This window comes from Pleurodeles waltl, chromosome 12 (assembly GCF_031143425.1).
Source record: "Pleurodeles waltl isolate 20211129_DDA chromosome 12, aPleWal1.hap1.20221129, whole genome shotgun sequence".
Classification (NCBI taxonomy): domain Eukaryota; kingdom Metazoa; phylum Chordata; class Amphibia; order Caudata; family Salamandridae; genus Pleurodeles; species Pleurodeles waltl.
The window spans coordinates 679,928,440-679,953,332 of NC_090451.1; the positions used below are offsets into that span (position 1 = coordinate 679,928,440).

The window sequence follows — 24,893 nt, forward strand, 5'->3', positions numbered from 1 at the left end:
GTAAATGGTATTATTTCATTCTCACACTCACCACCTTTTAGAATATTGACCGCTTGATCTTCACTGGTTGTTAGGAGATGTGGGTGAAGCAGAGCTGGAGATGTCTTCAGATAACTCATTAGTAAAGGACACAAACATTATAAATAGTGTGACACTGGAGAAGGATAGGGATAAGGAGCCAAGGACGGGGTAGGAAACCCGAATGGGAACACGAAAGAACATAACAAATGTGTACAAATGAGAGTTACGGACACAAACTAGTCAAACGAAGGAAACTCAGAAACACAATTTTGCCAATCAGCACCTCACTGTTTACCTTTTAAGCCCTCGTGACCCCACTCACTAACACCGCCACCTATGACTCAGGAGCCAAAGTCCTTCCATCCCTGACACTTGGCAGCATGAATGACATATAACTTAGTGATTTGTTGGCTTCTTCCATTGGGATTTGAAAAGCCTGGTGGCAATCTCACACCCTCAATCAGTGTGAGAAATTGGGTTGTTGGTTGAGAAAAGTGCGATCCCTCTTAAGCAAGAGCCACAATTCTCATCAGGGTGAACCCCAAAGTCACTAAATTAACCATGTGGCTTTACACAAAAGCAGTCAGGCTTAATTTAGATGGGATGTGTACAGTATGTATGCAGTACACAAACTGTAATACTACCTGAATTCCATTTCGAGTTTGACATAAACAAAAAGGACAGTCTCTAGACTCCAATTCACCAGTGGGAATTCAATGATTAATCCTAACATGGACCCCACCATTCTTAAAATTAATAAATATTTGGCATTTGTGTCAAGATTACCATATATATAAGTTTGCATATGATAGCTTTGCGCTGCCCTATGCATAGGATAGAGACAACGTCTTTCAAACAATGCAAATAATCTGCGTCAAAGCTTTTTGTAATCAATAGCCTTTTGGAGACAGCTTTTACATTGATACTTTGTTAGAGAGACTTGTATATCAGAGCCTTTAATACCCCAGATTTCCATAGTGCGGATAGTTAATCTGCTGAATCTATAATCATTCTCCACATCATTAATGTGGGAAATTGGCTCTGTTGGCATGGTTACCCCCTAACTTTTTGCCTTTTGTTGATGCTAGTTATGATTGAAAGTGTGCTGGGACCCTGCTAACCAGGCCCCAGCACCAGTGTTCTTTCTCTAAACTGTACCTTTGTCTCCACAATTGGCACAGCCCTGGTGCACAGATAAGTCCCTTGTAAATGGTACCCCTGTTACCAAGGGCCCTGTGACCAGGGAAGGTCTCTAAGGGCTGCAGCATGTATTATGCTACCCTGGGGACCCCTCACTCAACACATGCACACTGCCTCACAGCTCGTGTGTGCTGGTGGGGAGAAAAAGACCAAGTCAACATGGCACTCCCCTCAGAGTGCCATGCCAACCGCATACTGCCTGTGGCATAGGTAAGTGACCCCTCTAGTAGGCCCTACAGCCCTAAGGCAGGGTGCACTATACCACAGGTGAGGGCATAACTGCATGAGCATTATGCCCCTACAGTGTCTAAGCCAATTCTTAGACATTGTAAGTCCAGGGTAGCCATAAAGAGTATATGGTTTGGGAGTTTGTCAAACACGAACTCCACAGTTCCATAATGGCTACACTGAATACTGGAAAGTTTGGTATCAAACTTCTCAGCACAATAAATCCACACTGATGCCAGTGTGGGATTTATTGATAAATGCACCCAGAGGGTGTATACCAGTCCAACTACTAGTGATAGGCTGACTAGTTTCTGCCAGCCTGCCACATCCAGACAGGTTTCTGGCCACATGAGGGGAGTGCCTTTGTCACTCTGTGGCCAGGAACAAAGCCTGTACTAGTTGGAGGTGCTTCACACCTCCCCCTGCAGGAACTGTAACACCTGGCAGTGAGCCTCAAAGGCTCAAGCCTGGTGTTACACCGCCCCAGAGCACTCCAGCTAGTGGAGATGTCCGCCCCCCCCGGACACAGCTCCACTTTTGACAGCTAGTCCGGAGGAGATGATGAGAAAAACAAGGAGAAGTCACCCTTCAGTCAGGACAGCCCCTTAGGCAGTGGTCTTCAAACTTTTTAATGCCGCGCCCCCCCAGTTGAAAAATAAAAATCATTGGGCCCCCCCCTCAGAATTTTTCACAATTATTTTAAAAAAGATGGCAATGTTTAAATAGGTCTAAACCTATTTAAACATTGCAGTTAAGTACTGTTACCTTTTTAAAGCTGCAATAACATGCTTCTGCTTAAAACAAAGGCATGTTATCTGTATAATATTTATTTTGGCCAGAGTTTGGCACCCCCCCGTGATCACTTGAGACCCCCCAAGGGGGGCCCACCACCCAGTTTGAAGACCTCTGACCTAAGGTGTCCTGAGCTGAGGTGACCCCTGTCGTAGGATATCCTCCATCTTGATTTGGAGGATTCCCCCAATATGATTAGGGATGTGACCCTCTTCCCACAGGGAGGAGGCACAAAGAGGGTGTAGCCACCCTCAAGGGCAGTAGCCATTGCCCCCCAGACCTAAACACACCCCTGAATTGAGTGTTTAGGGGCCACCCTGAACCCAGTAAACCAGATTTCTGATAACCTACAACAACAAGAAGGACTGCTGATTTGAAAGGCCCGCAAAGACGATGAAGACGACAACTGACTTGGCCTCAGCCCTACTAGCCTGTCTCTAGACCCAAAGAACCTGCACAGCGACACATCCAGCGGGACCAGTGACCTCTGAGGACTCCAAGGACTGCCCTGCAACCAAAGGAACAAGAAACTCCCATGGACAGCGGCTCTGTCCGAAACAGCAACAAAAAAAACATCTTTAAGGGACTCAATCCTCACTACGGAAGCGTGATTCCCCAACACTCTGCGCCCGACGTCCCCCGGCTCGTGTCCAGAGGAACCAACACTGCAGAGAGGACCCCCAGACGACTCCAATGACGTAGACACCCTGAGACGACCTCTCTGCACCCCCAACGCGACGCCTGCAGAGAGAATCCAGAGCCTCCCCCTTACCGCTACTGCCCGGTAACAAAGAACACGACGCCTGGAAGAAGCACTGTATCCGCAGCCCCCAGGCCTGAGAGAAACCAACTACTGGTGCATCCTTGCCCAGTCGGTAGCTGACCGAGAAGCCTCCCTGTGCCCTGCTTGCATCGCCAGAGTGACCCCCGGGTCTCTCCATTGATTTCAATTACAAACCCGATGCCATATTTGCCCACTGCACCTGGCCACCCCTATGCCGCTGAGGGTGTGCTTTGTGTGCCTACTTGGGACCCCCCCAGTTCTCTACTAAACCCCCCTGGTCTGCTCCCCGAGGACGCAGGTACTTATCTGCCAGCAGACTCAAACTGGAGCACCCCCTGTCTCAATAGGCGCCTATGCGATTTGGGTCCTACTTTTACCTCTGCACCTGACCGGCCCTGTGTTGCTGGTGCTCGGTGTTTGGGGTTGACTTGAACCCCCAACGGTGGGCTGCCTATGCCCCAGAGACTGAACTTGTAAGTACTTAACTTACCTGAAAAACTAACCAATACTTACCTCCCCCAGGAACTGTTGCTGTCCACTTTTAAAATAGCTTATTGAAATTTTTACCAAAACTGTGTACATTACTGTTTTATTTCAAAGTTCCATATTTTACCTATGCCAAGTACCTTACAATTTATGTACTTACTTGAATTCTTGTGGTTCTAAAATAAATTAAGAAAATAATACTTTTCGATATAAAAACCTATTGGCCAGGAATTAAGTCTTTGAGTGTGTGTTCTCATTTATTGCCTGTGTGTGTACAACAAATGCTTAACACGACCCTCTGATACACCTACTGTTCGACCACACTACCACAAAATAGAGCATAAGTATTATCTAAAGTTTTCCACTTTTAACCTCTTAGGGGAACCCTTGGACTCTGTGCACACTATCTCTCACTTTGAAATAGTATATACGGAGCCAAATTCCTACAATTAAGTTTAGCAGAATTAAAGGATTGCAGCGTTCTGGTTTCCATTGAATTAATATTGCCCTAACTCAGGGTAATATGGACTAAATCATTGCCAATTACAAGTGAATAAATACCATAAGCTAATATAGCCAGTATTGTAGCCTTAGAAACTCTTAACAAAGCATCAGTTCTCAGATGACTGGTGGCTGTAAAAAGGACAATAAAGTCAAGTCCAGTGAAATGTTTTACTGCATTGCATTGCACAGTTCTTTTGTGCTACGATTTGCTCCAGAAACAATGCATAAATAAACATATTTCTTAACAATTAAAATTTTGACTTTACCAATACTCAAAGCCTATGGATTTTTAACAAATGGCATCATAAAGCACTGAGCAATGATCCCTAAAAACTTTCAGGCTCTTATTTCTAGACCAGCTTTTCAAGACATGCAATATGTATTTGATGTACCATTTACCAGCTGAATCCAACAGTGGCATGGACCTGAAGGGGATTCATGTGGTCTTTTGTTGTGTGTGATGTTGGACCTGGCCCCCTCTGCATGGTCATCCCTAACCTTTTTACCCTTCCCTCCACTTTTTGCTGAATATTGTTTGTTGGCTTTAGGATTCTGGGCACTTTACCACTGTTAACCAGTGTTAAAGTGCATATGCTCTGTACTGGCTTAGCTACAATTGGCTTATTTAATTTACCTATAAGTATCTAGTAAAGTGCACTATATGTGCCCTGGGTCTGTAAATTAAATGCTACTAGTGGGTCTGCAGCACTGATTGTGCCACCCACTCCAGTAGCCCTTTAAACATATATTAGACCTGCCTGTGTGTGCAGTTTTTTTACTGCCATTTCGACCTGGCAAGTTAGCCTACTTGCCAGACCAAAACCTTCCCTTTTATTACATATATCACCCCTAAGGTGGTCCCTAGGCAGCAGTAAGGGTAGGGTACAGTGTATTTAAAAGGCAGGACATGTGCTTTTGAGTTTAACATGTCCTGCTAGTAAAAATGAGTTAAATATGTTTTTCCCTGTTGCAAGTTCTATTTCCCTAATAGGGTAACATTGGGATTGCCTTAAAGTACAAGTTACTTACCTTTGGTAACGAAATATCTGGTAGAGACATGTTCTAGTTGCAGATTCCTTACCTTTGAATTTCAACAGGTGTCAGACTGGATCCGGAGATTTTTCTTTGAACAGTACCTCTGCGCGCCATCAGGTGGCGTCGGTCAACTCCGCGGGCGTCATTGGCATCGTGCTCACCGTGATGACGTCGCGGTTGTATATAGGCGCCATCCCGGCGTGCTGACGTCAGTTTCTTTCACGACTTTCCATGGCAGTAGCGCGGAGCCATGAAGAACACTGAGAGTGGTGCGCCAAAACTAGGGCCCTCAAGGGAAAGTTCCTGTCCCGAGAAATCAGTTTGCAGTGCGGTGAGTATGGGCGGATCTGTAAGGAATCTGCAACTAGAATACGTCTCTACCAGATATTTCATTACCGAAGGTAAGTAACTTGAACATCTGATAGAGACTTCTAGTTGCAGATCCCTTACCTTTGAATAGATACCCGAGCAATACCATCCCCGGTGGTGGACCTGCAAACCAAGATCATACCAAAAAGTCCTGCAGGACCAAACGGCCAAAATAGCCGTCCCTTTGGACCTGACTGTCTAGGCAGTAGTGCTTGGTAAAAGTGTACAGAGATGCCCATATTGCTGCCTGACAAATAACCAGGACTGGAACGCCCAAGCTAGCGTTGTGGTAGCAGCAGTAGCTCTGGTGGAGTAAGCTTGCAAACCTTCAGGAGGTTGCTTTTTAGCCAGAGCGTAGCACATTTTGATGCATAAGAGTACCCATCTTGAAATGGCCGTCTTCTGCAATGCCTTCCCCTTCTTTGCACGCACATATCCTACAAAGAGTTGATCATCCAAACCAGAAGTCTTTGGTACGATCGAGATAGAACGCCAACGATCTTTTTGGGTCCAGACAGTGGAGTCTCTCCTATTCATGAGAGGGATGTGGGGGTGCGTAAAAGGTAGGCAAGGTGATGGACTGTCTGACATGGAAGGGTGTCAATACCTTAGTGTTAGAAATGGGGTCTCTGGTTGACAGTCAGGTTACCCCCTGTTCAAGCAAGGACCCTCACTCTAGTTAGGATAAAAGAGAATCACCCTCAGCTAACCCCTGCTTACCCCCTTGGTAGCTTGGCAGAGCAGTAGGCTTAACCTCAGAGTGCTGGGCGTAAAGTATTTGTACCAACACACACAGTAACTTAATGAAAACACTACAAAATGACACAACAACAGTTTAGAAAAATAGGAAATATTTATCTAGACAAAACAAGACCAAAACGACAAAAATCCAACATACACAAGTCAAGTTATGATTTTTTTAAAGGTTTAAAATAAAAAGAGTCTTTAGGTAGTTGTAACACCACACTAGCGCTGCTAGCGTGAAAATGTACCTGGTTTGCGTCAAAAATAACCCCGCACGGGCGGTGTGCGTCGAAAGTAACCCTGCACGGCTGTGTGCGTCGAAAACAACTCGGCACGGCGGTGCGTGTTGAAAAAGCCAGCCACACGACGATCCGAAAGTCCCGCGGCGCAGGGTGCGATCTCTCAGCCTCCGTCAGCGATGCTGCGCGTCGTTTCTCCTGCTCCGGGCGTCGGTTTTTCGGTCGCGTTTCCTGCGGCGTCGTTTCTCAGTTGCGGAACCGGCGTCGCGTCGTTTTCTCAGCCGCGATCGGATTCGCGTCGATCTTTTCTCCGCACGGCGCTCGGTGCGTGTATTTTTGTCCTTAGGCTGCCAGCCTCTCCTTTCAGGGTCCCAGGAACTGGAAGGGCACCACAGAGCAGAGTAGGGGTCTCTCCAGAGACTCCAGGTGCTGGCAGGAAGAAGTCTTTGCTATCCCTGAGACTTCAACAACAGGAGGCAAGCTCTACATCAAGCCCTTGGAGATTTCTTCTTCAAGATGGAAGGCACACAAAGTCCAGTCTTTGCCCTCTTACTCTGGCAGAAGCAGCACTGCAGGAAAGCTTCCACAAAGCACAGTCACAGGCAGGGCAGCACGTTTTCCTCAGCTATCAGCTCTTCTCCAGGCAGAGGTTCCCCTTGATTCCAGAAGTGTTTCTAAAGTTTGTAAGTTTGGGTGCCCTTCTTATACCCATTTTAGTCTTTGAAGTCACCTTTCTTCAAAGGGGACTCACACCTTCTTGTGAAATCCTGCCTTGCCCAGGCAAGGCCTCAGACACACACCAGGGGGCTGGAGACAGCATTGTCAGAGGCAGGCACAGTCCTTTCAGATGAGAGTGACCACTCCACCCCTCCCTCCTAGCAGAGATGGCTAATCAGGAAATGCAGATCACACCCCAGCTCCCTTTGTGTCACTGTCTGGTGTGAGGTGAAAAACAACCCAACTGTCAAACTGACCCAGACAGGGAATCCACAAACCAGGCAGAGTCACAGAATGGTTTAAGCAAGAAAATGCTCACTTTCTAAAAGTGGCATTTCCAAACGCACAATCTCAAAATCAACTTTACTAAAAGATGTATTTTTAAATTGTGAGTTCAGGGGTCCCAAACTCCACATGTCTATCTACTCTCTAGGGGAATCTACACTTTAATCATATTTAAAGGTAGCCCCCATATTATCCTATGAGAGAGAGACAGACCTTGCAACAGTGAAAACGAAATTGGCAGTATTTCACTGTCAGGACATATAAACCACATTACTATATGTCCTACCTTATCCATACACTGCACCCTGCCCTTGGGGCTACCTAGGGCCTACCTTAGGGGTGCCTTACATGTAAGGAAAGGGAAGGTTTAGGCCTGGCAAGTGGGTACACTTGCCAAGTCGAATTTACAGGGTAAAATTACACATACAGACACTGCAGTGGCAGGTCTGAGACATGATTACAGAGCTACTTATGTGGGTGGCACAACCAGTGCTGCAGGCCCACTAGTAGCATTTGATTTACAGGCCCTGGCACCTCTAGTGCACCTTACTAGGGACTTACTAGTAATTCAAATATGCCAATCATGGATAAACCACTTACATACAATTTAAACAGGAGCACTTGCACTTTAGCACTGGTTAGCAGTGGTAAAGTGCCCAGAGTAACAAAAACAGTAAAATCAGAGTCCAGCACACATCAACAACCTGGGGAACAGAGGCAAAAAGTTAAGAGAGACCACGCCAAGGATGAAAAGTCTAACACGTGTCCCCCCCAGCTAAAAGTGGGGAGCAACTACCCAACCTCATGGGAGTTCTCATCACTAAGGCGGAAGAACCTGGACAGACCATCAGCATTGGCGTGCTCTGTACCGGGTCGATGTTCCACCGTAAAGTCCATCCCCTGTAGGGAAATGGACCACCTCAACAGTTTTGGGTTCTCACCCCTCATCTGCATTAACCATCTGAGGGGTCTGTGGTCGGTCTGAACTCGGAAGTGAGTCCCAAACAAGTAGGGTCTTAGCTTCTTCAGTGCCCAGACCACGGCAAACGCTTCACGTTCTATGGCACTCCACCTACGTTCCCTGGGTAGTAACCTCCTGCTAATGAAGGCTACGGGTTGATCTAGGCCCTCTTCATTCAGCTGTGAGAGTACTGCTCCAATACCATGCTCTGAGGCGTCTGTCTGTACAACAAACTCCGTGGAGTAGTCAGGTGCCTTCAGCACAGGTGCTGTGCACATGGCAGCCTTCAGGGCATCAAAAGCGTTCTGGCAAGCCTCTGTCCAGATCACTTTCTTGGGTTGTTTCTTAGAAGTCAACTCAGTTAAGGGGGTAACAATGGTACCATATCCCTTAACGAACCTCCGATAGTATCCTGTGAGACCTAAAAAGGCTCTCACTTCAGTCTGGGTCTTGGGAGGCTCCCAAGCCAGAATCGTGTCAATCTTAGGCTGTAGGGGTGCCACCTGGCCACTCCCCACCTGGTGTCCTAAGTACACAACAGAACCCTGCCCTATTTGGCACTTGCTCGCCTTAATAGTGAGGCCTGCCTTCTGCAGGGCTTCTAACACTCTCCAGAGGTGTTGCAGGTGTTCCTCCCATGTGGAACTAAACACAGCAATGTCATCCAGGTAGGCGGCACTGAACTCATCCAGTCCTGCCAACACCTGGTTGACCAACCTCTGAAAGGTGGCAGGGGCATTCTTCATCCCAAAGGGCATCACATTGAAGTGGAAGTGCCCATCTGGGGTAGAGAATGCTGACCTCTCCTTTGCCCCTTCAGTTAAGGCAATCTGCCAGTACCCAGATGTTAAATCAAACGTACTGAGGTACTTGGCAGCTCCTAACCGATCAATGAGCTCATCAGCTCGGGGGATGGGGTGTGCGTCAGTCTTGCTGACCGCATTGAGACCCCGGTAGTCCACACAGAACCTAAGTTCTGGAGTGGCACCAGGAGCAGTAGCCTTTGGGACCAAGACCACTGGGCTGGCCCAAGGACTGCTGGAGTGCTCAATAACCCTTAGGGCTAACATTTTGGAGACTTCCTCCTTAATGCAAGCCCTCACCCTGTCAGTCACCCTGTAAACCTTATGTTTAACAGGTGTACTGTCCCCAGTGTCCACATCATGTGTGCACAGGTGTGTGACTCCTGGGATCAGGGAAAACAGTGAGGCGAACTGTCCCAGCACGTGGCGACAGTCCCTCTGCTGTTCCTCAGTCAGGGAGGGGGAGAGGATCACTCCCTCCACAGACCCATCTTTCTCTCCTGCAGACAGGAGGTCAGGAAGAGGCTCACTCTCTTCCTCCACCCCGTCATCTGTCGCTAGGAGCATGGATAGCTCAGTTCGCTCAAAGTGTGGTTTGAGGCGGTTGACATGTAGGACCCTTAAGGGGTTCCTGGGGGATTGCAAGTCTACCAGATAGGTGACTTCACTCTTTCTTTCCACCACCTCAAAAGGCCCAGTCCACTTATCTTGGAGAGCCCTAGGCTCCACTGGTGCCATGACCCACACTTTTTGCCCAGGCTGAAACTCAACCAGAGTGGCATTCTGGTCGTACCACCGTTTCATATCCTCCTGGCTTGCTTCCAGGTTCTCCTGAGCGAGACTCCTGAAGCGGGCAGTCTGGTTTCTTAGTGCCAGCATGTAGCTAAATACATCCTGGGGTGGTTTACTAGGAGCTTCCTCCAAAGCCTCCTTCACCAGACTGAGCGGTCCCCTCACAGGGTGGCCATAGATGAGCTCAAAGGGGCTAAAGCCAAGTCCCTTTTGAGGCACCTCCCTGTAAGCGAACAGAAGGCATGGCAAGAGGACGTCCCACTTACGCCTCAAGGGCTCTGACAGGCCCTGAATCATGCCTTTCAAGGTGCGGTTGAATCTCTCAACCAGACCATTACTTTGGGGGTGGTAAGGGGTGGTGAACTTGTAGGTTACCCCACACACCTTCCACAGAGACTTCATATAAGTGGATATGAAGTTTGTACCTCTATCAGATACCACCTCCTTGGGGAACCCCATGCGGGTAAAAACCCCCATCAAGGCACGTCCCACCACGGGGGCAGTGACCGTCCTTAGAGGAATAGCTTCTGGGTACCGTGTGGCGTGGTCCACCAAGACCAGGATGAACCTGTTGCCCATGGCTGTCTTGGGATCCAGAGGCCCCACAATGTCAATTCCTACCCTTTCAAAGGGAGTACTGACTACCGGTAAAGGTTGGAGGGGAGCTTTGCATTTCCCCCCACTCTTGCCACTTGCCTGACAAGTCTGACAAGATCTACAATAAGCAGCCGACTGCTTGTTCATCAAGGGCCAGTAAAAGTGGGAGACAAGCCTCTTATAGGTCTTGTCCTGCCCTAGATGTCCTGCCAAAGGCACATCATGAGCCAACCCCAGTAGGAAGGTCCTGAAGTCCTGGGGTACCACCAGCATACGAGCTGACCCCGGCTCAGGAACCTTAGGCTCACTATACAGGAGGCCATCCTCCCAATAAATCAGGTGAGTACCTGGCGCCTTGCCAGCCGCCTGGGCTGCAGCCTGCTGCCGCAGTCCCTCAAGAGTAGGGCACTCCTTCTGCGCTGTGCAGAATACTTCCCTGGTGGGTCCCCCTTCCTGCTGCCACTGCGACAGCTCAGGGACCTCCCCCAGTTCAGCCACCTGTTCCCCTGTAGGTTCCGGGGCATCACCCTCAGGCTCTGCCTCCTCCCGGACCGTGGGAACTTCTGGGGCGGGTTTCCCGCGCCTCCTGCCTTTCCTCTTCTTGGCGGTCCCCTGGGCCACTGTTTCAGGCTCCAGGGGCTCTTGACTACCCTGATTGGCTGCCATAGACCGGGTGGATACGCATACCCACCCAGGCAGACCCAACATCTCCAAGTGAGACCTGTGTTCCACCTCCTTCCAAGGGGAATCTTCCAGGTCGTTGCCTAGCAAACAATCAACAGGCATGGTTGGACTCACAGCTACTTTCCAGGAACCTGAGACCCCCCCCCATTCAAAGGGAACCTGCGCCACTCTGCAGAGGCGCTCAGAATTGTCTACTGCAACTACTTGGTGAAGTACCCGGGGATCAATCTGCTCTTCAGACACCAGGTGACTCCTCACTGTAGTCACACTGGCTCCTGTGTCTCTTAGAGCCTCCACCCTCTGTCCATTGATGGTCACCCATTGCCTGTACTTCTTAGTGTTATCAGGCACTAGGTTTCTCTGGACCATCTCACTGTCCCCTAGTGAGACAAGGGTCATTTCTGCTGGTTCCCACCCACCTGAAACCAACTCCTCCCCAAGCGCTACACTGGCCAAACCCTGGGACGGTGCACCAGTGGGTGCCGGTGTACTTTTGGGGCATTTGGGGTCCCCCCTCACATGACCCACCTGGTCACATGAATAGCACTTACGTAGGGGACCACCTGCCATTGGCTTCCCTTTGGAGAACCATGGCTTCTTTTCACTGGGGGGTTGGGAATCCTTACCCTGGGAATCAGTTTGGGGCCCTTTAGAGAACTCATCCTGTTTGCCCTTACCCCCCCCTTTCTTCTGAGAGGGACCCTGCCCACCCTTGGCGTGGTCTCCCCCATACCTCTTTTGGACCCTGGTGCTCTCCCAGCGGTCCGCTTCCTGTGCAAGCTTCCTGGGATCAGTCAGCTTGCTGTCAATGAGGTGCTGGCGCAGCTCTGGAAAACATAAACTGTACAAGTGCTCCCAAGCAATTAAATTGTAAAGCCCCTCATACGTGTTTACCTTACTGCCCTTCACCCAACCATCCAGTGACCTGCAACAAGAATCAACACATTCCAACCATGTTTGGGATTCCTTTCTCTTGTAGGATCTAAACTTCTCCTTGTACTGCTCAGGGGTGAGACCATACCTGGTAAGTAAGGCCTCCTTCATGGCAGGGTAGGTGAGACTCTGAGCATCCCCTAAGGCCGTCAGTGTGTCCCTCCCCTCTGCCTCAAAATGCTTCCACAGGGCTGCCCCCCAATGAGCTTCAGGGACCAGGTTCATGTGGAGAGCTGACTCATAACCCTTGAACCACAAGTAGATATCATCCTCCCTCTTATAATCCCTCACAAGGTCTTTTGGGATGTGTACCCTTCTCTCAGGCTGCACTGTAGAATTGCTGCCACCACCCCTACTGGACTGACTCCTCTGATCAATCTCTTTTAAACTGAGCTCATGAGCCATGTTTATCTTCCTTTCCTCAAGGGCCAGCTTCCTCTGTTCCACCTCTAGACTGAGCTTTTTCAGCTCCAATTGGTACTCCCTCTCTGCCTGTCTGTCCTGTAACTCTCCAGGTGTCAGACTCTTGGAGGACACACTGCTACCTGCCCTGGAGATTCTCCCCTGAGACATAGCAGGCCCACCCACTACATCAGTGTGAGTGACTTGCAACTCCTCTTCCCCCTCTGGCTCCTCATCTGTGTGCCCCTCAGCTGCTTTGGCTGTCACCCAGGCCCTCAGCGCCTTTTGCAGCTCATCCTTCTTGGATGAGCTCTTAATGGGACAGCCAACATTACTACAAAACTGCTTCAACTGAGCCACTTTGTAGCTCTCCAATTTCTCCAAGTCAAAAGCAGCTTCAGCTAGGGCATCTCCAGACTGAGACATGATGAGAGGTTAAAAAAATATGCACAGTTCCAAAAACAGAAAAGCAAGTTCTCAAATGAAGTTCCAGAAAAGTCAATCACGGGATCAGCGAAAAAAAAAGAAACTGAATGCAGAGAAAAAACAGTCCAAGTAAAAAAAACAAAAAAAAACACAAGACTAGTAGTATGTGGTCACGTAGTGGTCTGAGATCAAAACCGTAGTGCACACTTAATTACTGTATGTCAAGTACAAATACAAGTCCAATCCCGACCGCTGGTCACCAATGTTAGAAATGGGGTCTCTGGTTGACAGTCAGGTTACCCCCTGTTCAAGCAAGGACCCTCACTCTAGTTAGGATAAAAGAGAATCACCCTCAGCTAACCCCTGCTTACCCCCTTGGTAGCTTGGCAGAGCAGTAGGCTTAACCTCAGAGTGCTGGGCGTAAAGTATTTGTACCAACACACACAGTAACTTAATGAAAACACTACAAAATGACACAACACCAGTTTAGAAAAATAGGAAATATTTATCTAGACAAAACAAGACCAAAACGACAAAAATCCAACATACACAAGTCAAGTTATGATTTTTTTAAAGGTTTAAAATAAAAAGAGTCTTTAGGTAGTTGTAACACCACACTAGCGCTGCTAGCGTGAAAATGTACCTGGTTTGCGTCAAAAATAACCCCGCACGGGCGGTGTGCGTCGAAAGTAACCCTGCACGGCTGTGTGCGTCGAAAACAACTCGGCACGGCGGTGCGTGTTGAAAAAGCCAGCCACACGACGATCCGAAAGTCCCGCGGCGCAGGGTGCGATCTCTCAGCCTCCGTCAGCGATGCTGCGCGTCGTTTCTCCTGCTCCGGGCGTCGGTTTTTCGGTCGCGTTTCCTGCGGCGTCGTTTCTCAGTTGCGGAACCGGCGTCACGTCGTTTTCTCAGCCGCGATCGGATTCGCGTCGATCTTTTCTCCGCACGGCGCTCGGTGCGTGTATTTTTGTCCTTAGGCTGCCAGCCTCTCCTTTCAGGGTCCCAGGAACTGGAAGGGCACCACAGAGCAGAGTAGGGGTCTCTCCAGAGACTCCAGGTGCTGGCAGGAAGAAGTCTTTGCTATCCCTGAGACTTCAACAACAGGAGGCAAGCTCTACATCAAGCCCTTGGAGATTTCTTCTTCAAGATGGAAGGCACACAAAGTCCAGTCTTTGCCCTCTTACTCTGGCAGAAGCAGCACTGCAGGAAAGCTTCCACAAAGCACAGTCACAGGCAGGGCAGCACGTTTTCCTCAGCTATCAGCTCTTCTCCAGGCAGAGGTTCCCCTTGATTCCAGAAGTGTTTCTAAAGTTTGTAAGTTTGGGTGCCCTTCTTATACCCATTTTAGTCTTTGAAGTCACCTTTCTTCAAAGGGGACTCACACCTTCTTGTGAAATCCTGCCTTGCCCAGGCAAGGCCTCAGACACACACCAGGGGGCTGGAGACAGCATTGTCAGAGGCAGGCACAGTCCTTTCAGATGAGAGTGACCACTCCACCCCTCCCTCCTAGCAGAGATGGCTAATCAGGAAATGCAGATCACACCCCAGCTCCCTTTGTGTCACTGTCTGGTGTGAGGTGAAAAACAACCCAACTGTCAAACTGACCCAGACAGGGAATCCACAAACCAGGCAGAGTCACAGAATGGTTTAAGCAAGAAAATGCTCACTTTCTAAAAGTGGCATTTCCAAACGCACAATCTCAAAATCAACTTTACTAAAAGATGTATTTTTAAATTGTGAGTTCAGGGGTCCCAAACTCCACATGTCTATCTACTCTCTAGGGGAATCTACACTTTAATCATATTTAAAGGTAGCCCCCATATTATCCTATGAGAGAGAGACAGACCTTGCAACAGTGAAAACGAAATTGGCAGTATTTCACTGTCAGGACATATAAACCACATTACTATATGTCCTACCTTATCCATACACTGCACCCTGCCCTTGGGGCTACCTAGGGCCTACCTTAGGGGTGCCTTACATGTAAGGAAAGGGAAGGTTTAGGCCTGGCAAGTGGGTACACTTGCCAAGTCGAATTTACAGGGTAAAATTACACATACAGACACTGCAGTGGCAGGTCTGAGACATGATTACAGAGCTACTTATGTGGGTGGCACAACCAGTGCTGCAGGCCCACTAGTAGCATTTGATTTACAGGCCCTGGCACCTCTAGTGCACCTTACTAGGGACTTACTAGTAATTCAAATATGCCAATCATGGATAAACCACTTACATACAATTTAAACAGGAGCACTTGCACTTTAGCACTGGTTAGCAGTGGTAAAGTGCCCAGAGTAACAAAAACAGTAAAATCAGAGTCCAGCACACATCAACAACCTGGGGAACAGAGGCAAAAAGTTAAGAGAGACCACGCCAAGGATGAAAAGTCTAACACTTAGGTATAAAAGAAGCCCTTGTACGAAGCACCAATTTATCAAGATGTGTGGCAAGAAACAGTGGCTTAGATGACAGAGTCTGGAGTTCACTAACTCTGCGGGCAGAAGTAATGGCAACTAAAAAGACAGTCTTTATGGTTAAGAACCTTAGAGGGCAGTTGTGAAGCAGTTCAAACAGGATACACATAAGGTTAGTTAAGACCAGGTTGAGATCCCATTGGGGCATGATGAATGGGATAGGAGGAAAGAGATGTGTAAGGCATTTTAGGAACCTTCCAACTATGGGAAATTTAAATAAGGAAAGTTGATCAGGTAACCTCAAGAAAGCAGAGATAGCAGAGAGATATCCCTTAAGAGTGCCCAAGTTTGAACCCTGCCATGCAAGGGAAAGAATAAAGAGAAGAACTTGAGAAAGAGGAGCAGATAGAGGATCAACAGAATTGTCGATGCACCATGCCACAAATTTCTTCCAAAGACAGGCGTATACAGTTTTGGTTGAGGGACGCCTGGCTGCCAAGATAACATCACAGACTTCGGGTGGCAAGCCAAAAGATGTCAACTGTCGCTGCTCAATCTCCACGCATGAAGCCGCAGAGTTGACAGGTTCAGGTGGAGGACCTTCCTCTGCTGCTGCGACAGAAGATCCTCCCGCAGGGGCAGTCTGATCGGAGGAGCTACGGCCATGTTCAAAAGCTCAGGATGCCAGACTCTTCGTGCCGAGTCCGGAGCCACCAGTATTATTTAGGCCCGGTCTTCACTGATCTTCTTCAGAACTCTGTGCAGAAGTGGTATAGGCGGAAAGGCATACAGGAGGCCTGAATTCCACTTGTGACGAAAAGCTTTGCCGAGCGATTTCCGCCTTGGAAACTCCAACGCGCAAAACAGCTGACATTGCGTGTTCTCTACGAAGGCGAACAAGTCTAACCAAGGTTCTCCCCACTGCAGGAAGAGACCTTGAGCCATCTCTGGATGGAGATGCTATTCGTGGTCAACCATGCATCGTCAGCTGAGTACGTCTGCGCTGGCATTCAAGGAGCCTCCCAGGTGTTGAATCACCAGGGAAATGCCCTGATGTTCCAGCCAAGTCCAGAGGTGAAGGGCCTCCTGACAAAAGGTCCACGACCCCACTCCGACTTGTTTGTTGCAATACCACATGGCAGTGGTGTTGTTTGTGAACAGCTGCCCTGCTTTCCCCTTGAGGGAGGTAAGAAATGCTTTCAATGTTAGTTGAACCACCCGGAGCTCCAGATGATTGATATGGAGCCCGGTTTCCGCCAAAGACCAGATGCCTCTGATCTCTGCCTCTCCCATGTGGCCATCCCATCCCAGGAGTGACGCATCTGTCACGACCGTAAGATCTGTTTGGGGAAAGGAGAGAGATCTGCCCTTGACCCAACGAAGGTCTTTTGCAGTCCCTTCCGAGATCCGGACCTTGTCGGAGAGATTCCCCTGATGCTGCGCCCACTGGAACTTCAGGTCCCACTGCAGAGCCTGCATATGCCATCTGGCATTTTGGCCAGCAGGATGCATGAGGCCATGAGGCCCAGCAGCCTCAGGGTCATTCACACCGAAATCATGATAGAGGCTGAAACATTTGTATCATAGCCCGAATATCCTGGACTCACTATATACTATCTCAAAGTGAGTGTCCAAGGGTTCCCCTTAGAGGTTGATAGTGGCAAAATTAGATAATACTCATACCCTATTTTGTGGTAGTGTGGTCGAGGAGTAGGCTTATCAGAGGGCAGTGTTAAGCATTTGTTGTACACACACAGGCAATAAATGAGAACACACACCAAAAGACTTAACTCAAGGCCAATAGGTTTTTATATAGAAAAATATTATTTTCTTAATTTATTTTAGAACCAGGTAAGTACATAAATTGTAAGGTACTTCACACAGGTAAGTATGGAACTTTAAATTAAAACAGTAGTATACACAGTTTTGGCAAAAATGGCAATAATCTATTTTAAAAGTGGACACAGTGCAAAAATCAACAGTTCCTGAGGGAGGTGAGTAATAGTTAGTTTCTCATGTAAGTAAAGCACTTACAAGTTCAGTCTCCTGGGCATAGGCAGCCCACCGTTGGGGGTTCAAGGCAACCCCAAACCCTCAGCACCAGCAACACAGGGCCGGTCAGGTACAGAGGTCAAAGGAAGGCCCCAAATAACATAGGTGCCTATGGAGAACAGGGGTGCTCTGGTTCCAGTCTGCTAGCAGGTAAGTGCCTGCATCCTCGGGGAGCAGACCAGAGGGGTTTTGTAGAGCACTGAGGGGGACACACACAGGCACACAAAATACACCCTCAGCGGCACAGGGGCGGCTGGGTGCAGTGTGCAAAGTAGGTGTCAGGTTTTGCATTGAAAGCAATAGAGGGACCTGGGGGTCACTCTGGTGATGGAGGCAGGGCGCAGGGGGGGCTTCTCAGGCCAGCCACCGACTGGCTGGGATGAGGGGCGCCTGCTGGTCATACCTGCACTGGTAGTTGGTTCCTACCAGTCCTGGGGGCTGCGGGTGCAGTGCTTGGTCCAGGCGTCCAGTTCCTTTCTTACTAGGCAGTCGCGGTCAGGTGGAGCCTCTGGATCCTCTCTGCAGGCATCTGTGTGGGGGTGCAGGGAGGTCGACTCAGGGTGTCCACGTCATTGGAGTCGCCTGGGAGACCTCTCTGCGGTGTTGGTTCTCCTGAACTTGAGCCGGGGGTGTCAGGTGCAGAGTGTGAAGACTCACGCTTCCGGAGTAAGGCGAGAGTCTCTTTAAAGTTGGTTTCTTGTTGCTGTTTCTGGACAGAGCTGCTGTCCTCAGGAGGTTCTTGGTCCTTCAGGTGCAGGTCAGTCCTCTAAGCCTCAGAGGTCGCTGGTCCCGCTCGATGCGTCGCTGTGCAGGTTCTTTGAGTCTGGGACCAAGTCAGTTGTCGTCTCCGTCGTCTCTGCGGGGCTTTCAGGTCAGCAGTCTTTCTTCTTCATTCAAGTTGCAGGAATCTGATTCCCTGGTTTCAGGGTCACCCCTAAATGCTCAATTTAGGGGGGTGTTAGGTCTGGGGGGCAGTAGCCAAAGGCTACTGTCCTGGAGGTTGGCTACACCCTCTTTGTGCCTCCTCCCTGTGAGGAGGGGGAAACATCCCTAATCGTATTGGGGGGAATCCTCCAAAACAAGATGGAGGATTTCTTAAGGCAAGGGTCACCTCAGCTGAGGACTTCTTAGGGGCTGTCCTGACTGATGGGTGACTCCTCCTTGTTTTTCTCAGTATCTCCTCCGGACTTGTCAGACTCGCAGACCATATACTCTTTATGGCTATCCTGCATTTACAATGTCTAAGATTTGGCTTAGACACTGTAGAGGCATAGTTCTCATGCAACTAGACCCTCACCTGTGATAAAGTGCACCCTTCCTTAGGGCTGTAAGGACTGCTAGAGGGGTGACTTACCTATGCCACAGGCAGTGGGATGTGGGCATGGCACTCTGAGGGGAGAGCCATGCCCACTTAGTCATTTTCTCCCCACCAGCACACACAAGCTGTGAGGCAGTGTGCATGTGCTGAGTGAGGGGTCCCCAGGGTGGCATAATACATGCTGCAACCCTTAGAGACCTTCCCTGGTCACAGGGCCCTTGATACCAGGGGTACCATTTACAAGGGATGTATCTGTGTGCCAGGGCTCTGCCAATTGTGGAGACAAAGGTACAGTTTAGGGAAAGAACACTGGTGCTGGGGCCATGAATAGCCCGACACTCGGAGCACAACATCACGTCATGGTTGCGCTCCGAACACCAGAGACACACGAGGTGTGGATCTGTCACTGCCATCACGCGGTGACAGGAGTCGCAGGGCTTGAATCCGGTCTTACAGGACATCCCTTGTAGCAGCAAACTCGTCAAAAAACGAATTTGACAAAATGTTGAAGTTTAATAAAAAAATGCCTGGGGTAGCCCTTTTCCGGATCTGCACATAGACTGGTGCGGAAAGGAAAGAACTGATGTCAGCGCGCCGGGGTGGTGCCTATAAATACGACCACGGAGCCATCACGGGGACCACGATGCCAACGACGCCCACGGAGTCGACCGACGCCTGGGGAAATTCAAATGTAAGGAATCTGCAACAAGAAGTCTGTTTCAGATACTTTACACATTGTCTCAAGTTAAGCCTGACTGCTCTGTGCCAAGCTGCCAGAGTGTGAACACAGGTTAATTTAGGGTTGTATCTGACTTACCTTTACTAGAGTGGTGATCCCTACTTGGACAAGGTGCGTACCTCTAAAAACTAGAGACCCCATTTCTAACATTGTGGGCAATACCAACTTTGGAACTGTGCCATTTGTTATACACATAATAAATAAATGCCTAAAACATCAGCCCGTGACTGTGGGTTACTTTTAATTATTGTGACCAGAATCCCATCAGGTCTTTAAACCTGCACGGCTTAACAAATCTAATTATTTTAGTCAATGCACAAAGTAAGGACCTGATTTAGAGTTTGGAGTGTCTGTAACAAATGTGGCGAATATCCCATTTGCCGTATTCCAAGTGCACTATATGTAGTCGGCCCTGAAATACAGTGGACAGGATTATCTGTCACTTTTGTGATGGAGTATCTCACAGATCAATCTCTAAATCAGACCCAAGATCTTTATTAATATAATAACTTTTAATAATAGGTAACATTATGAATCAGAGATGAAGAATTGATAGCATAATAATCTTCAAAATGAGGTTTGAAGGTTTGTTTATTAACTGGAAATTATCTATTTCCTATTGATTTTAATACAAAAAGCCAAAATAATAAATTCTATGTTACTAAGAAATCTCAGCTGATGTAGCTCGATTTTCCTTTTTGCAATGAGACAATCACCTCAATTGTCACTTAAGGTAACCAGGTATAATGTTGGAAGATTGTGCAACTGTTAGAGATCTAACAGTAAGGACTGCCAGCTTATCCAGGACATTTTTCATAAAGTCATTAGGGTGGTGTATAATATTTCTATTGGGATCTGTGGTCAGGTCTATTAAATCATGAAGTCATACATCAATCATGCCCAAAGAAGTGCCAATCCACTTACTTTTAGGATGTCTAAAACCCTGGCATCCGTTAGAATCTACATTTTTTAGGATCTGTTAACAATTAATTTTATTGAAAGAAAACATGATTGTGATCACTCCTGGCTTTTTGTAGTTCTATAAATATGTGGAAACATAAATATAATCAACTGTTGAGGAAAACAACCTTGGGACTAAATTAGACCTATGGTTTGACCAATTAAAAACACTAAATGTAACTTATATGCCTATTGCAGTCACAGTGTTATGTGGTTCCTTTTATGATAATAAGACTGCATGTTTAGGGGGGCAGCACTAGCAAGTGTAGGAGACTGAGTCAATCCCACACCACCTTGGAAGTTGTCAGCCTAACTCCTGGCTAACCCACAGTGCTTCACCCAACCCTAGAAAGGAAGATGTGATTTGTGGCAACCTAAACATGACAATTTGACTTCTCAGGGAAGTCATGGAAACAGATCATACTCCTTTTGCTCAGTTACTCAGGGACTCAAGGCAGGACCCAAGATACAAAATTGGATTTCAATGTATTTATTGAAACAATTGCATCCTAGTCTAAAAAACATGAGCTGCGATAATGGGGCAGATGAAACATAATACAGTTATCATATTTACAACCGGAGCAAAGAAGATAAAAATCCAATCATTTTGTATGATTCTAGAAAGTCTAGAGATTCCTATTTACACCCTATGTCTAGATCTGAAAGCACAGCAGTGGTAACCCTTCTGCCTGTCCAGATCTAAGGGAATAACATTGACCCCATACCTAAATGTAATAGCAAGGGTCTGCCTGTTGTCTGGATGGCAATCCGCTCGGGATGCTGAAGAGTCAGGATCAGCAAAGCTGTCAGTGGAATGGTGTTCGTCCCAGGACGGCCATGACTGGAATGCCTTCTGCCACCCTTAAGCCTATGTGTTGTTTATATAATAACTCATACAGAGTTCTAAGAACAAGCCTGACATACTGATGTTTCTGGAAAACGGGGACTGAGTCCTAAACTCCTGAAGTAGCAACACAAGTTAGTATATCATGTACTGTACATGACAGCATTGAACAGGGCACAAAGTGCTCCGTGTACAAATAGCTGATAAAATGTGCAATGCGAACAACTGTGTCTTCTTGAAAAAAAGCAGCTGACTAAAAATTAAAAACAATAGGCTAAAAGCTGTCTATGCTAAAAAATAAGAAAGTAATAAAATGTGTCTAAGTGTAAAAGACACATACTATGGCCTAAAGCTAAAATAAGTGGGCCCAACCTAGGTGCTAGAAGCAACCCACACCAGCATTATATGTCCTCTTTGAGGGGGGTAAAATATTACTGTGCCAAAGATGAAGGTGTTGGCCTGCTCATCCAAATGTTAATACATACTTAAAATATATTTGTTCCAAACAAGGTTTCATTCTCAAATACAAAGATATGCCTTTTTTCTCCTCTAGGCCCCTCTCTCAATGTGCAGTCCCAGTTGTCCTTTTGGTTTCAGGAAATCTGCTCGAGAAGGAGAGCCCATCTGCTGCTTTCAATGTTTGCCATGCCCCCAGGGAGAGTTTTCTAACCAAACTGGTAGGTAACCAGCAGCACTGAGATTCGAATGTAGGGACTTCCAAAAGTAATGGTGAATGAACTCTAAAAACTCCAATGTGTTCTTGCTATTTTAGATTCCACTGTGTGTTCCAGCTGCCACTGGGATCAGTGGCCCAACAAGAAACAAGACCATTGTATTCAAAAGGAAATAGAGTTCCTCTCGTATCAGGATGTGCTAGGGGGCGCATTGGCAGCTGTCAGCATCTTCTTATCACTGATGACCTCTGCCATTTTGGGACTTTTCCTTATTTATAGGAACACCCCTGTTGTCAAAGCCAACAACCGCTCCCTCAGCTACCTTCTCCTCTTATCTCTTAACTTGTGCTTTCTTTGCTCATTGGCTTTCATTGGTTACCCCACAAAAGAGAAATGTCTGCTCCGCCAGGCTGCATTTGGCATTAATTTTGCTTTTTGTGTCTCTTGCATTTTGGGCAAAACCATCTTGGTGGTCATTGCATTCAACGCCACTAAACCCAACAGTAATATAAAGAGGTGGGCGGGAACTCAACTACATTTTAGGATTGTTAGTGTTGGTGCACTGTTTCAGATTATATTGTGTATATTTTGGTTGACTATCTAACCTCCTTTTTCACAATACAACACATATGCACAGCTTGGAAAGATTATAATTGAATGCAATGAGGGGTCTCCCATAGCATTTTGGTGCATGCTGGGATATCTCGGGATTCTATCCACTATCAGTTTCATTGTGGCCTTTTTTGCCAGAAAATTGCCTGATAGCTTCAATGAGGCAAAATTTATCACTTTCAGCATGCTCACCTTCCTCAGTATTTGGATATCCTTTATTCCAGCTTATGTAAGTACTCACGGAAAGTACATGGTGGCAATGGAGGTCTTCGCTATCTTGGCTTCCGGTTCTGCATTGGTTTCCTGCATATTCTTTCCAAAATGCTGCATCATTCTGTTGCATTCAGAGATGAACACAAAACAATACCTAATGGGCAGAGGGTCCTATCATAGAAAGAAACTGTGAAAAATCTGGAGCTTCCATAATGCATTGGCCAACATATTGCATCCTTTGCAGTCTATGTATGTTGAGACTGGCGTGTGACAGACATTCATTCTGAAGTATTGTATTAAGACCTGCACAGTCCCCAAAGCGTAAAATCATTCAAGTAACAACATATGTTTCTGCATAGGAACATCACATTGTTCTGTGGCTGAAACACATTCTGAAAAAATAACAACATATGGACAGCATCAAACAAACTAGACCATGGTAGCCTGTGAATAAGGCAGTCATTCTTGATTGCATCACCTGAATCTTATTATCTTAAATTTTACTTTTGTAGCTGATGGTATAGATGACACATCCACCTGGATCAAAAGTATATGTAATGTGTTGATTGTGATGGACAGGTGAGATAGTAGATTAACTGTGATCAATAGTAGACATATACAAAGATGGTCATCTGAGATAACACATTTACTCTGAGCAGTAGTAAGTATAACTCAGCCAATGGGATTGATAGCAGAGCTATCAGATCTACTGCTCAATAGTGCTGATATTTCAGGCACTGCAATTCAAAGTAGAAATGGCAAATCCATTGTGATCAATAGTAGTGGTATCACATCTACTGTGAACAACACTAAATATAATAAATGCACTGTAGTTGGTAGTAAAGGTTAGATATCTACTGTGAGTCATAATTAATATAATAATAATATAGTAACCCTCTGGAATTCTAACAAGAGACTGGAATACTTATGTGGAAGAAGAATGGTATCCAATGTTACCCCACCTTGGTGCAGCAGCCACATGCAGGACTATGGCAAACCACAACAAGATCTGGGGGGAGTGGATTAGGAATTGGGAAATGAGGGAATAGAACCTGCAAGTGTGGAGAGAACATCATTGTTTAATTTTATCAAGTCACAGTTTGTTGTTATAGTAAGACTTACAGAAAGGTCACTCTCCTACCTTGTCCCGTGATGGTCTAGGACCTCCCACCTAGCATTTGGACTGGGTGCACCCTGACAGGATGAAGGGAATGGGGCATCCTCAGGATTATGAAATGCAGAGCTAAGACCCTGTTTTAAAGAAAAGAAGACATGTTAGAACTTCAAGTTCACAATCATATCATTTTGCTTAGCACATCTAAACAACATGTGACTGAATACTGAATGAACATGCACATCCATAACACGCAATGTCTGAGTTTTCGTTTGTTCAGTGTGTTGGGTTAAGCTTTACAATTATCTATAAAGATCAGTTCCACACAGCCAGTCCTGGCACTGGCTTACAGTGGTGCAACAAAGGTCCCAGCAGCCCCGTGGTGCGGCTTGGGGGCCGAGCTCAAGGGTGCTCCCTCAGCACAGAACCCTAGCCAGAGAGTACCTGAGTGAGTTCAGCGGGGGCCCCTCCATGTACTTTGCAGGGGGGCCCGCTCAAGTATTGTTATGCCACTGCTGGCTTAGTTTGTGTAAGTGATCATAAATAAGATATGCAAGCAATTAAACAACTCCTTTGTGCTACAGTTTCACGCAAGGCCGACAAGTAAGAATACTTTGACAACTTAAGGCAGGACTCTATGGTAATGTCAACACAACAAACAATCCTTTCTTGCTACTTTCGCTGATGACAACAATGCACCTTAAAATTCAAAGAGTGAAGTAAAAAACAAAAAGAAACAAGTCAGCAAACCTACCACCTCTGTAGAAGCATTATAAGTCAGGAACCTACTGGAAGTTGCTGGGTCTAAACAGGAACCTAATGGAAGTTGCTGGATCCAAATAGGAAGAGTGATGTGCTCCCACTAGAGTGTACCAGTGGCTGCTCCTCTAATAACAAGCAGTTGGTTTAGGGCAAGGCTTCCTTTTCTAGAACGACCCACCCACGATG

General features: G+C 47.2%; 1 protein-coding gene across 1 annotated transcript in view; it reads left to right on the forward strand.

Moving 5' to 3' along the window:
- The window catches only part of LOC138267258 (extracellular calcium-sensing receptor-like), a 58,190-nt gene extending 35,166 nt beyond the window's left edge, over positions 1-23,024 (forward strand). The window contains 2 exon segments of the mRNA XM_069216115.1: positions 21,886-22,009; positions 22,105-23,024. Coding sequence (XP_069072216.1) covers positions 21,886-22,009; positions 22,105-23,024 — 1,044 coding nt within the window.
- The last annotated feature ends 1,869 nt before the right edge of the window (positions 23,025-24,893 follow it).